Source organism: Polyodon spathula, chromosome 27, assembly GCF_017654505.1.
Source record: "Polyodon spathula isolate WHYD16114869_AA chromosome 27, ASM1765450v1, whole genome shotgun sequence".
In the NCBI taxonomy this organism is placed as follows: domain Eukaryota; kingdom Metazoa; phylum Chordata; class Actinopteri; order Acipenseriformes; family Polyodontidae; genus Polyodon; species Polyodon spathula.
The window spans coordinates 3774691-3788740 of NC_054560.1; the positions used below are offsets into that span (position 1 = coordinate 3774691).

Here is a 14050-nt window from a genome sequence, read left to right on the forward strand (position 1 = left end):
CAGATTCGAACTATAAATAGTCCCTCGCGCTTCTCAATCAGTCCCATCTCCTCCGCAGCAAGGACTGATCTCTTCCCCTTGGTATAAAATACACGGTAAGGCTAATATACTATAACATCTTAAATACAATAAAGTGATGTAAAGTAACATCATGGGTAATTTGTTATTTTTTTATAATATAAATGAAGAATGAGTTTATTATTAGCCGTGCTTACGTATATGGATGGTTGGTTTGCTTGTCTTGATCAATTTTAAGGATGTGTTTTTGTTTGAAACATTAAAAAAAAAAAAAAAACACGTTGTTTTGTCTGAAAGATGTTGGTTAGAAATTGGAGAATGAAAGCCTAAAATGTCGTTAATAATGACGGCGTGACGCAGCGGCTCTGTGTCAGAGACGAAATGGCGCCGTTTGCTTGAGACGGAACAATAGACCGGGAATCCGCGAAGAGCCGAAGAGAGTCGGGTCGCTTGTGCGGGAGAGGCTGGCTTGTCTTCCTGGACAAGCAGGGGACCAGTTTAACGACCGCCGCGTTTTCTGTGGGGGTTTACCGGGCTGTTTAGCGGAGCTGGGGTCTGGACAAGGAGCTCCTCTCAAGATGGAGGGTTGCGCTGGATGTGGTTAAGATCGTGTGTGCTCTGCTTTCTTGCAACTTCAGGAACATCTTCTGTTTTACTAGCAAAAAATAAACTTTGCGTTGAATGCGAGGAGGGAGGCGGGCTGTATGGCTGTGATTAAAATGTGTTGTATTGTGACTCGGCGGCGCTTGGCGCTCTAATTTAAATATATATTTGGTACTAATTTTATAGTGGCAATGGGTTTTGTAGGTTTTTATGCAATTGTAATCTGCCACCACGTGGTGGGGCGGGCATTTTATCTCCTCCTAGCTGAAGGAGATGAGGCGGGTCGTGCCTTTAGAAAATGGCTGCTGGCGAGGGAGATGGCGTCCACGCTTGCTGCATCTTTACCGATTGGATAGGAACTCCCGCGTGTTTGATATTTTAACATAATCAGCTGCATTTCTCTTCACGCTTTTTTGCATTTTCACACAGCATTTGGTTTTAATCTTTGCGACAAAACGCGAATACCGAATTCGCACACAAGGAGACGATGAAACGGGCCTAGGTACGTTGTTATAAACTAAACCTTCTTTTTTTTGTTTTGTTTTTTAGTAGCGATACTCCAAAATGTCTGACGAAGGAAAACTTTTTGTTGGCGGCCTGAGTTTTGACACCAACGAGCAAGGATTGGAGGATGTTTTCGCCAAGTATGGACAGATCTCAGAGGGTGAGAATTAGACGAGATTATCACCCAGTAACTTCAAAACTAAATTGACAGTGCATTAGTTTTGAGGAAAAGCAATGCAACTCCCACGAGATGTCAAGATCACTTACCCCCGTCGTAGCACCTGGAGACTAACCTCGAGGTTAATTGACTATCGTGTAAGATTAATCTGTAGTGATGGGTATCTTATTTGGGTTTATGGTTATAATTTGCACTGCTTTTGTTTATTTGCTGATCAGTACCTTCTGTGTTCTAGTTGTTGTCATCAAGGACAGAGAAACGCAGAGATCGAGAGGCTTTGGCTTCGTTACCTTTGAGAACCCAGACGACGCTAAAGACGCAATGATGGCCATGAATGGCAAGGTGGGTGTGGTTTGTTATTCTTTGAGGGCATCACACCACTTGTAGCAGTTTCCTATTTTGGCTATAAAGGGTTCTTTCATCTTAGTTGAATATTTGAATATTTTAAAATAACTGTTCATACAGGCATTTTAATTGAGCATAGCATACAATTGCTACCCCTCCAGCTTTTGCACATAAACTCCAATAGTTGATCTAGAAAAGGTATTGATTCATGACCACTTTTTTTTTTTTTCCCCCTCACCCGGACTCCAGTCTGTTGATGGCAGGCAGATCCGTGTTGACCAGGCAGGCAAGTCTGGAGGTGGTGGAGGAGGGTACAGGGGGGGCCCACGTGGTGGCGGAGGTGGTGGTGGATTCTACCGTGGTGGCCCCAGAGGTGGTGGTGGAAGGGGTGGCCGTGGCTTCTCAAGAGGTAAGCATCCCCCCCCCTTTTTTTTTTTTCTCTGAGGGTAGCTTCCTTCTTTCAACCCTTTTGTGAAATAAACGTGATAGTTGTCTTCCCTCCATAGGAGCTACCCGAACGATCATCCATACCCCTCGCCCTCGAAAGACCTCAAACTCCATAAGCCGTTTTATGCCAGAAAGTGCTGCTGCAAGTTTTCCCCTCGTCTCATGGTGCTGCTGTGAACGTGCTACTGAGATTTAAACGCCCTCCTTGACACCTTTCTAGTGGTTCATGTTAGATGTGAGCCGTTTCAGAATTTTTTTTTGCGACTTGCAATTGCACTTTTACCATGGACTCATACTAGACTAGTGACGGTGCTGTTGCAGGATAATTGCGTTTTCTCTAAAAGCAACTCCGCTGGGTTCTCTTATGTAGGGGGTGGTGGTGGTGGTGACAGAGGATACAGCAGCGGCGGACGTTTTGACAGAAGTGGGGGATACTCCTCCTCTGACAGAGGCTATTACCAGAGGGATCGGTAAGTTACGACTAGTTTAGCATGGCCCGAATAGACTTCCAAAAGCACGCTCCGGTCGTCGGCTCAGGGCTAATGGCCAATCTGCCTCTTTTAGGGGACAAGGAGGTTATGGTGATCGTTCAGGTGGCTCCTACAGAGACTACGACAGCTATGGTAAGACTAGCGAAGCGCTCCAAAGTTTCAACTGAAGTGTGAGGTTATAGCAGACAAATCAGTTTTTAAACTACCACTAGTTCTGTTGCTTGAGTTTGCCCTGCCAGCAGCTGCATTATTTAGAGTAAATGCTGCCCAGGTTTAGCCTTGGTACAGTGTTAGTTTCAGTATTCAATTTGCCCTTCTCAAAGGCTCTGATCATGCCCTTACTGGGGGATAAAAGGGGGGAGGGGGGGGAAGGGGAGGGAGAGTATTTTATCCATGTGCTTCAGTGCCTTTACATTTCTGCCTGCTTCTTGTCCTCAGCTTCACACGAGTAAAAATCCTTCCTGCATCAAGACCGACCTTCCAATGGCTGTATTTAAAAGATTTTTTGGAGCTTCGCAGAATCCATACTTGTTGTAGTACCTACATGTATTTTATATTCTTGGTTTGTAGAATCAGTTCTGTCCTTGTTAAACGCAGCCTGACAGCTTCAGACATGAGAATGCACACCCTTTTTTTTTTTTTTTTTTTTTTTTTTTTCCCCCCATCTTTTATAGGGTTTGTTTTAAAGCTCCAACTCTTTGCGAGTTCTCAACCTGAATTGTTTATTTGAAAAGCACTATTTCCCAAAGGCTGTTTAATTTTCCTCTTTGACCCCTTGTCTTCAAGTAGTCCCTTGGATTGGTGGGTGGGGGGGGGAGAATAAAGCAAGAGGGAGTGAGTTAACTTTCCTCTTTAGTTCTTTGAGTTTTAAAAAGGAATTTGAGCAAACTGATCTGAAGAAGCTGAGCACGCTGTGGTATATCCTAAAGTTAAATTGAATAAAAGGGCTCAGTGCCCTTCTGGTTCTTGTAACACATTCCTTTAGTGTATCAAGGCCGGACTGCAACCAGGCTGCAGAGATGTCTGCAGACCGCTTTGATACAGCTGAAGATTGAAAGAGGGGGAGGGAAACCATTTAAAGATCAGTAAAAAGAAATTGATTCTGCTTGTGTATTTACCATGTGCACGTCCTGTCCAAACAAGGTTATTTTTCTGTAACTAAGTGTCAACGAAATTGAGTTGAGCAGATATCTCCTAGTTTAAAAATAAAAGATAAGTTAAGAAATTCTTCTTGCAAATGTATCTTTTATATAATGTCCTTTTTACTGGAAGACAAATGCATATTCCAATCTAAGCATTGTATTTTGAAGTGGTTCGGGGGAGAATTTTTTGTATTGAACATTTTGCTTTACGAAGCCTATTAAAAGATCGTCTGAATTTACTATGCCCGTTTCGACTGTAAAATGATTCAATCACTTCTCATTTGCACAACACCAAAGGTACGAAGAGGAGATTAACTTCTGCACAGCAGTGTCAAAAGATGTACCTGTATATACAATGGCATGGAACAGTGTACAATAGTAATTAAGTAAGCAACTGTTTAAGCAGTCAAATGCTTGACTATTGCAGTGTTAGTGAAGGATTACCAACCTGTCTAGGCTAGTTATGTTCCCTGCTTTCTGTCCAGTTTTGTAATTAAATATAGTATGTATGCAAATAGTTACTTGGGGCTTGTTCTCCATTTTAGTAGAACTGAATCTTAACTTGAGCAAAAAGACTGCCATGTGTGTTTACTAGTGATGACCTTGTATATCAAGTTAAACATAACTACTAGACCAATGCATCAGCCAAGTGGAATTGCTCAATTTAAAAGCTGAGCATATCTTTGTGGAATTTACAAGGGGGGAGGAGGAGCATAGTATTGTACATCAGCTTCTTTTATTAAAAAGAATAGTCTGAGGTTTCTGTAACCTTTTACATCTAAAAGTTCTCTGCTTGTGCTGGTGGGTGGGGGTCAACAAAGTCCTTGGAGAAAGAAGTGTTGTGCCTACCTACAAGTGAATCCTCTCAGATGAAAGCTGCTCTCTTGGCTAGTTCATATGTGGAGATAGGCCTGTAATTGTGAGGTAACTCCTTTTGCTCTTATGACAGCATCCTTCCTTTTAGTTGAGGGTTCATCAGTGAAAAGATGTTTTTAAAAAAAGTGTCAATATACATGTGCCATTCGGGCAATTTAGAAGTGGAACATTTAAAATCCATCTTTAGAAATGTTTCAGTAAGTTAGTAAGCATTTACTTGCATGATCAGTTTTGTCCTTGCTATAGAATTGTGTAAATCTGTCTAGGCATTCACCAACCATCTGTAATAGGTATTTATAAAGATTTAAATCCCTTGCATCTTCCCCTATATGAGTAAGGGCTAAGTGCTTTGGTAAAGAAAAAAAGATTCTGTGTTCATTATCCCTGGACATCAATGTGTCAATACACAATGGTGAATCAACTGCTTAATACACACATTACTTCATTTCCTTCAATTTTTTATTTTTATAGAAAGCTTTCCTTCATATTTCCACCTAAATAAAGTTGTGTTGAAACCTGTATTAATAGCAGCTGGATTGCATTGCTTGTTTAATTTAGACTAACATGTGAAGCTGGCCCCTGGGAGCTAGTTTGGAAGTAACCCTGTTTTTTCCCTTTACAAACAGGAGGCGATGACTACTGAGTGAAGTTGCTGGCTCTTGCACTGGAGTTGTTTTTGAAGAAACAAGCCAGACGTTAGCGATGCAGAGATGCTGGAAAGGTAGGTACTTCAAGAACCCGATGAATTGCACAGAGATTAACCTGGCTAACACGCTGAGTTCAGACCCTCATTCACTAATCTGGCACCTTTTTAGGTAACATCAGATAGTCTGAGGTCAGTTCCAGTCAGGTTCTGTGAAACTGGGCAGTTGTGTAAGTTGACTGTAATGCATACCTGAAAAAACTGGGCGCCTTTTAGTTCATAGCTTCTACCTGTAGTTGGAGGGATAGAAAGTATGTGTGGGATAATGCAGGTGTGCAGTCAGTTTAGAGGGTAGATGAAGATAGTCAGGTTTTGAAACGTACAGCTTCTGCACTGGGTCCTAGATGTCACAGCTAAGGTGTGTTATTGAAATGCCTAGGTGCCATGAATTTGAGCACTGAAGCTGTAAATTTGTGAGCTGACCTCCATTTAACAGCTACCTGGCTCCTAATCATGTAATGCAATTGAGGGTTGATTCAAACACCCAGGCTGGGTGCAGCACCCTGTTTCAGAGGTCAGGATGGTCATGGTTGTACAGAAATGTCAAGGTCAGAGGGCTTCACTGGGAGAATGCTGAGCAGAGTTTGGGTGCAGGACCAGACCACACTAGGTTATGGGATTGGCTTTTAAAACATGCAACGGAAAATTCTACGTGAAGTGTGTTGATTGTTATTAGCAGAACTGCAAGTTGAGGTTTCTGGCAGTTCGAACAATTCGGTAGCATCCTGTCCGTGTCTTCAAACAGGATTTTCCGATTGCAGTACTAAAAAGGTGGCGGTGTCTTGTCTTTCAAGTACGGTCATTGAACAGTTTTTCAATTTTTTTTTTAAACAGGTGGAGGACGAACCCTGATGATGATCCCCCTTCTTCTGCAAGCGCAGATGAGCTCTGATCTGCCCGAGAAGGGAGGGGAGGGGAGGGGACTTCAGTATCAGTGTTGCTTAAATATGAGGGGCTCATCAGTCTTGTAAAATAATTTCATACTGAGCAGCAGCATCAAGAGAAATGTTGCTCCAGTGAGGGAGGCCCCATTGTGGTGGCTATAACAACAGTGTCTGCTCTTAAGACACTGCTGTGTAATCGATCGAATTGAAAGGAAGATTAAAGTTGACCTGTTTATGACCTGATTCTCATCACTGATGTCTTTTCATTTGAAAGATCTAACAACATAATTTGCCTTCGACTAACAGTACAGATCCATGAATTGTAACTTCACAGTAATAATAATAAAGGTGTTAAAATAAAGCATTTGTTTGATTTTGTTAATTGGGAGGTATGTTCTGGCTTCATAGTTACAGGGTTGTGTGTTTATTTTTATTTATTTTTTTAATACAAATAAGTGCACCTATCATTTTGAGCTTTTAGTTGACCTCAAAAGCACTGCAGGATCATGTCTAGCTGTATTAAGACTCACTGCATGGATTTTATTCTGTGCCAAGCAAACAGTAATCTCTACCAAATTCTCGGGAATTAATTCTCTTGATTAATTTGGAGTGCATTAATAAGCCTTCTACGCAAATTCTGTGTGTTCTGAATTTACAATGGTACTGTTCTTCAGCATCTTCACCCCTGCCTTCTGAAACCGTAGAACATGATGGTGCTGAGATATACCTGAACAATGTATATGATGTGTTCCTCAACTTTCATCCCCCTCAAACCAATGTGCACCCCTCACTCCACATGGTTTCTCAAAGGTCAGCGACGCAGCTTATCAAAATTCAACCTGGGTGTTGCAAGTGATTGCGTCCAGTCTGTAATGGTTGCGTTCAGCTCCCCAAGACCAGTGGTAACTGCTTATCGGATATAAGAGCTGGCTTGGGGTTTATTAAGTCTTTAGCAGTTGCTTTTATCCAAAGTGATTTACAGAGACTTTGGGGGGGAGAACCTTGCAACACAGTCGCTGCTGCTGCAAATTTATTTACAAAGACCAGGAGGTGAACAAATATCACAGCTGCTGCTGCTGCAGAGTCATTTACAGAGACACAAGGGTGAACCATGCATCACAGCTGCTGCTGCTGCAGACACTAAGGGTGAACCATGCATCACTGCTGCTGCTGCTGCAGAGTCACTTACAGGGTGAACCATGCATCACTGCTGCTGCTGCTGCTGCAGAGTCATTTACAGAGACACTGGAGTGAACCATGCATCACTGCTGCTGCTGCTGCTGCAGAGTCATTTACAGAGACACAAGGGTGAACCATGCATCACTGCTGCTGCTGCTGCAGAGTCATTTACCGGGGGGGAGTGAACCATGCATCACTGCTGCTGCTGCTGCAGAGTCATTTACAGAGACACTAGGGTGAACCATGCATCACAGCTGCTGCTGCTGCAGAGTCATTTACAGAGACACAAGGGTGAACCATGCATCACAGCTGCTGCTGCTGCAGAGTCATTTACAGAGACACTAGGGTGAACCATGCATCACTGCTGCTGCTGCTGCAGAGTCATTTACAGGGGGGGAGTGAACCATGCATCACTGCTGCTGCTGCTGCCAGAGTCATTTACAGCATCAACCATGCATCACTGCTGCTGCTGCTGCAGTCAGTCATTTACAGAGACACTAGGGTGAACCATGCATCACAGCTGCTGCTGCTGCAGAGTCATTTACAGAGACACAAGGGTGAACCATGCATCACTGCTGCTGCTGCTGCAGAGTCATTTACAGAGACACAAGGGTGAACCATGCATCACTGCTGCTGCTGCTGCTGCAGAGTCATTTACCGAGTGAACCATGCATCACTGCTGCTGCTGCTGCAGAGTCATTTACAGAGACACAAGGGTGAACCATGCATCACAGCTGCTGCTGCTGCAGAGTCATTTACAGAGACACAAGGGTGAACCATGCATCACAGCTGCTGCTGCTGCAGAGTCATTTACAGAGACACAAGGGTGAACCATGCATCACAGCTGCTGCTGCAGAGTCACTTACAATGCATCACAGCTGCTGCTGCTGCAGAGTCATTTACAGAGACACAAGGGTGAACCATGCAACCATGCATCACAGCTGCTGCTGCTGCAGAGTCATTTACAGAGACACAAGGGTGAACCATGCATCACAGCTGCTGCTGCTGCAGAGTCATTTACAGAGACACAAGGGTGAACCATGCATCACAGCTGCTGCTGCTGCAGAGTCATTTACAGAGACACAAGGGTGAACCATGCATCACTGCTGCTGCTGCTGCAGAGTCATTTACAGGGGGGGAGTGAACCATGCATCACTGCTGCTGCTGCTGCAGAGTCATTTACAGGGGGTGAACCATGCATCACAGCTGCTGCTGCTGCAGAGTCATTTACAGAGACACAAGGGTGAACCATGCATCACAGCTGCTGCTGCTGCAGAGTCATTTACAGAGACACAAGGGTGAACCATGCATCACTGCTGCTGCTGCTGCAGAGTCATTTACCGGGGGGGAGTGAACCATGCATCACTGCTGCTGCTGCTGCTGCAGAGTCATTTACAGAGACACTAGGGTGAACCATGCATCACAGCTGCTGCTGCTGCAGAGTCATTTACAGAGACACAAGGGTGAACCATGCATCACTGCTGCTGCTGCTGCAGAGTCATTTACAGGGGGGGAGTGAACCATGCATCACTGCTGCTGCTGCTGCTGCAGTCATTTACAGAGACACTAGGGTGAACCATGCATCACAGCTGCTGCTGCTGCAGAGTCATTTACAGAGACACAAGGGTGAACCATGCATCACAGCTGCTGCTGCTGCAGAGTCATTTACAGAGACACAAGGGTGAACCATGCATCACTGCTGCTGCTGCTGCAGAGTCATTTACAGGGACACAAGGGTGAACCATGCATCACTGCTGCTGCTGCTGCAGAGTCATTTACAGAGACACTAGGGTGAACCATGCATCACTGCTGCTGCTGCTGCAGAGTCATTTACAGAGACACAAGGGTGAACCATGCATCACTGCTGCTGCTGCTGCAGAGTCATTTACAGGGGGGGAGTGAACCATGCATCACTGCTGCTGCTGCTGCAGAGTCATTTACAGAGACACTAGGGTGAACCATGCATCACAGCTGCTGCTGCTGCAGAGTCATTTACAGAGACACAAGGGTGAACCATGCATCACAGCTGCTGCTGCTGCAGAGTCATTTACAGAGACACAAGGGTGAACCATGCATCACTGCTGCTGCTGCTGCAGAGTCATTTACCGGGGGGGAGTGAACCATGCATCACTGCTGCTGCTGCTGCTGCAGAGTCATTTACAGAGACACAAGGGTGAACCATGCATCACTGCTGCTGCTGCTGCAGAGTCATTTACAGGGGGGGAGTGAACCATGCATCACTGCTGCTGCTGCTGCAGAGTCATTTACGACAGGACCTCGCTTTTACGTCTCACCCGGAGGACAGAGCACTAGGAGGTGAAGTGACTTGATTAGGGTCACACACAGTCAGTGGCTGACCCGGGACTGGAGTGTGCTGTACCCAATATTTAACATGGTTTGCGGAGTTTTAAAACAAGTTCACTGGTCTACACTCCGGACCGCCGAGAGCCTGTATGGGCGCCGGGGAAGGATTGCTATCGGATACAAATATTTTCGAGCACGGCAATAACCCTTGACCTGTGCAAGCCGTTGATGGATAAGGCATTGATTATATACAATAAGAAGCGTGCTATATATACTGTATTGTTTCATAGATCAAGATATTGAAATATTGTATTTATTTTTAATTACCACGCGATGTAATATTGCCTTGGACCGTTAGGTGTCACTGTTGTATAGTATAAAAACATTTGGGGATTTTTATTTATTTTTATTTGTTTATTTATTTATTTATTTTTAATCTGCAAATTTCCCCGGCATAAGCCAAAGTTCCTGCAGTTCGGCAATATTAAATACTGAAAGTCTGTTGAAACAACCATGATCCTGTTAATAACAACCTTCTTAAATATGAGTAAAGAAAAGACGAACCTTTTTTTTTTCTTCTTTTTAAAACCAGTGAGGTGCATGGGCAGGAGAATAAATCTGTACCCTCTTTCACTAGAGGGCGCCATTCGACAAGACACAGGAAAGACTTGAATCACAGAGACGCAAAGCTGATTGGCTCCTGGCCGCTTTCTCTCCTCTCTGTCCTGCAGGCTTCTCTTCTCAGGACTGCCAGGTCACCCCTGTTTCCATGGCAATCCAAGTTACCTTCTCATTATCACTTACCATGGGCTGAAAGATGCTGCATGGGTGTCAGGAACATTCCGTTTTTTGCTGTTTTATTTTATTTTTTGTAGTTTTTTTTTTTTAATTCTTTCATTTTTTTTTTTTTTAAATTCTGAAATAAAAAGTACATCAGCAAACACATCACACAGCAGACCGTTCAAGGACCCTCGTTCATACAACAACCGCCTCGTTCATACAACAACCGCCTCGTTCATACAACAACCACCCACCAATGAATTCAACATTGCAGTACAATTTATAAAAATTATGACTTTTTAAAAAACTTAAATATGCAATAATGCATTGAATCGCTTTCCATCTTTTAACAAGCACCTCATTAGATTCGATGGCTTCAGAGGTAGTTTCCAACCTACTGAAGTCGGTTTGTCTCAACGTCATGTTATCTAAAATACCATGCCCTTGCTATTACTGTACTTGCTAAAACTGAAAAAAATGATTGTGTAAATTTGCCCAGGTCAGCCCATAAGCTCGAAGAGGATACATTATATTTTCAAGCTACAGCTAAATATACAGAGACAATTCCTGAACGTCATTCTCCACTAATCAAGTGAGACACTTATTAAAAAAACATACTGAACAATCTAATACACAAAGTGTAAATAATATTATTGAAAGGGCATATTCCACTTAAAGTAGTTTAGCAGGGAGCAGTTCAGCAAACAGAATTGCAATGTTGTGCTTTTTCTAATCTTACTGTTTACAGGCTAAAAGAATTGAAACTATTCAGTCTTGAACAAAGAAGACTACGCGGCAACGTAATTCAAGCATTCAAAAGTCTAAAAGGTATTGCCAATGTCGACCCAAGGGACTTTTTTGACCTGAAAAAAGAAACAAGGACCAGGGGTCACAAATGGAGATTCAGAACAGAAAATAGGAGGCACTTTTTTACACAGAGAATCGTGAGGGTCTGGAATCAACTCCCCAGTAATGTTGTTGAAGCTGACACCCTGGGATCCTTCAAGAAGCTGCTTGATGAGATTCTGGGATCAATAAGCTACTAACAACCAAATGAGCAAGATGGGCCGAATGGCCTCCTCTCGTTTGTAACTTTTCTTATGTTTCTCACCAGGACAAAAAAAATGAAGGCTGAAAACTGGGACAATCCCACTTTTCCTGGGACGGCCTGGAAAATGATGTGTGTTTCTGAGCGGTAAAGCATTGTGAAGCACAGCACATGTATCATGTAGGTCATGGCAGACAGCAGTGTGTGTTTGTGTTCTTTGTATTGATTTCAACAAGCCCCGTTATCTCTTTGTGATCTGACTGGTTTGCAAGTCGCTGCAAACCTGCTTCTGTTCTCAGGCTTTTCAGTTTAAAGCTCTTGAGATGATTGCGACAGATTAAAAGCGATTCCTGTTTACTGCCAGTCACCCTAAGTAAGCTTGCAGTAACCGCAATGAGATAGCTTAGATCTAATTTCTGTTTAATCAGCATAACCTAGGTATTAACTATAACTATAGGTGGCGGTTACTTTATTATCTGTTAATGTAAGGACGAACCCCTTTTTAAGTGACTACATTTTAAAAACAAATTGTGTTACAAATATTATGCGAATCAAGTTGAACCTTTTCACAGCTCTGCTGTAATTGAATACAGAAGTGTGTCTGGGATTCTGTAGCGCGACAAGAGCAGGGGAAGTGAAAGTGGCAAAGTTTGGACAGAAAGCGAGGCATTATGTCAAGGACGTTTAAAAAATGCTCAATGTTGAGCATCTGACTGCGAACACACACAAAACAAATAAAATAAAGGTGCTGACTGGGGGGCTTAGCCAAGATCCTACTGAGGGGGGAATTCAGCCACTACCATGCGTCTTACTGGAGCTCCCTGGAAGGTACACAGTATATAAACCTGATGTGCTGCTTATTTTTTTACAATGACAGTAAAAGCAGGGCAAAATCTAACAAGCACAGTGACAGCATGGCAAAGTCTAACAAGGACAGTGAAAACATTGCAAAGAGTAATAAAGCACATTGAGAGAGCACAGACAGGTATGGTAAAGCATATTAAAAAACTATGGTAAATGCATACTATAAATGCATACCATAACCATGGGAAAAGCATAGGGGAAAACTGCAAAAGTACTGTGGTCAACTTTTATAAGGTTTGAAATCTGGTTTACCTCCTTGCCCCAGCCCTAAATTACAGCTGTCATTAAAGGAATCTCGTCTGCATCTGAGTTTTCTAAAATATCTTACTTGATGCAAAAGCAAAGCAATGTATTGTAATATTAGTTTTTTTTATTGAAGCGAGGGTTGATAAAATCAGGCTCTGATTTTTTTTACTCTTGAAAGACTCATTCAGATGCAACTGACCTGTTTCGTCATTGCAAAACAGAGAGAAACAAGTAGCAGAAAAGGGTTAAGTTAAAATTATATATCTATATATAATTCAAAAGAATTAGCTGCTTCTTTCACGTTTCCTTATCTGTGATGACTTCAGTGTGTTGGACTCAAAACCAAACTTTGTCAAGATAGATAAGAACTCTCATCACCTACCCATCACTACCGGCCCGCTAATCCTTCACAATCTCACTTCCTCCTGTTAACTTGATTACTTCTCATCACCAGCAGAATCGGACACGTTCCCATGATACTGAACCCAGAAGGCAAGGCCACTGCAGGCTACTCCTCAGAAATGTGCCGTGCGTTTGGTCAGCAGAGTTTTGATGATGGCGAACTCTCCCGACTCCATGTTCCTCCCTGACCCAGGGTCAGTGCAGCACCCCCTGGGGACCCCGAGCCAAAGAAACTACTCAGTGTGAACAGGATTCAAACTAGTGAGTGCCTGATCACATGAACTCCTTATAAAAGCGTTCCATAGTAAAGTTGAATGCAAAAGCCGTTTCCCCATGCTTTTTAATAGGCTTCATTGTAGCTTTCTGGGATTTACAATGCTTAACTATGCTTTCATTATGCTTGAGTATATTTCATTATACACTTTGCTGTGCTTTTACTAGGGTACTTTTATAAGATACTTTTACCAGATGAGCCAACCCTATCATAACTACCAACACTAAGAACTGTGTCTGAACTGTTTAGAGATACTGTTTTGTACTTTACTTTTCATAGGTTTACTGTTTTTTTTTCTTCTAAATTTAGAGTGCTCAATTATTTTACCCTGTGCAATTTTCTCCCCAGTTTAGAAGGTCCTCAAAACTGGTGACTTGGCCCAGCCAGGACGCTCCCCTGTGCTCCCCTGCTCTCCCCTGCGCTCCCCTGCCTGTGTGACTCACCCTGCACACCACACATCCATGCTTTTACCACGTGAGCCACACAGGGACCCTATCATACCATTACTGTTTTCATGCTTTTTTCAGAAACAGAGCCTCTGAATTTGCATTATATACATGTTTATGTGTTTATTATCCCAGTGTATTTATTCTTCAGTTGTTATATATCCTTCATTGAAAATGGTATGTATTTTTATCTGTAGACCTGAATTTAAAAATAGAAAGTGTTTAAGATGTACATTAACGTGTTAAATGTTGAAGAAGAGAACAATGGGGACACACACACACACACACACACACACACACACACACACAACACCAT

At 43.0% G+C, this 14050-nt stretch overlaps 1 protein-coding gene across 1 annotated transcript; it reads left to right on the forward strand.

The window, feature by feature from the left end:
- On the forward strand, positions 1-3967 carry LOC121301468 (cold-inducible RNA-binding protein B-like). Its single transcript, XM_041230909.1, has 7 exons — positions 1-95; positions 1171-1285; positions 1539-1645; positions 1898-2057; positions 2466-2565; positions 2660-2718; positions 3025-3967. Exons 2-7 carry the CDS (start codon positions 1186-1188, stop codon positions 3036-3038), a joined length of 540 nt encoding a protein of 179 aa, XP_041086843.1. The 5' UTR covers positions 1-95; positions 1171-1185; the 3' UTR covers positions 3039-3967.
- Positions 3968-14050: the final 10083 nt, after the last annotated feature.

Excerpts from the sequence above, each read along its gene's own strand:
- LOC121301468 (XM_041230909.1), top strand. The coding sequence starts at position 1,186 with ATGTCTGACGAAGGAAAACTTTTTGTTGGCGGCCTGAGTTTTGACACC. Across the intron at positions 1,286-1,538 it reads GTATGGACAGATCTCAGAGG|TTGTTGTCATCAAGGACAGA; the intron begins GTGAGAATTAGA and ends TCTGTGTTCTAG. Across the intron at positions 2,566-2,659 it reads GGCTATTACCAGAGGGATCG|GGGACAAGGAGGTTATGGTG; the intron begins GTAAGTTACGAC and ends TGCCTCTTTTAG.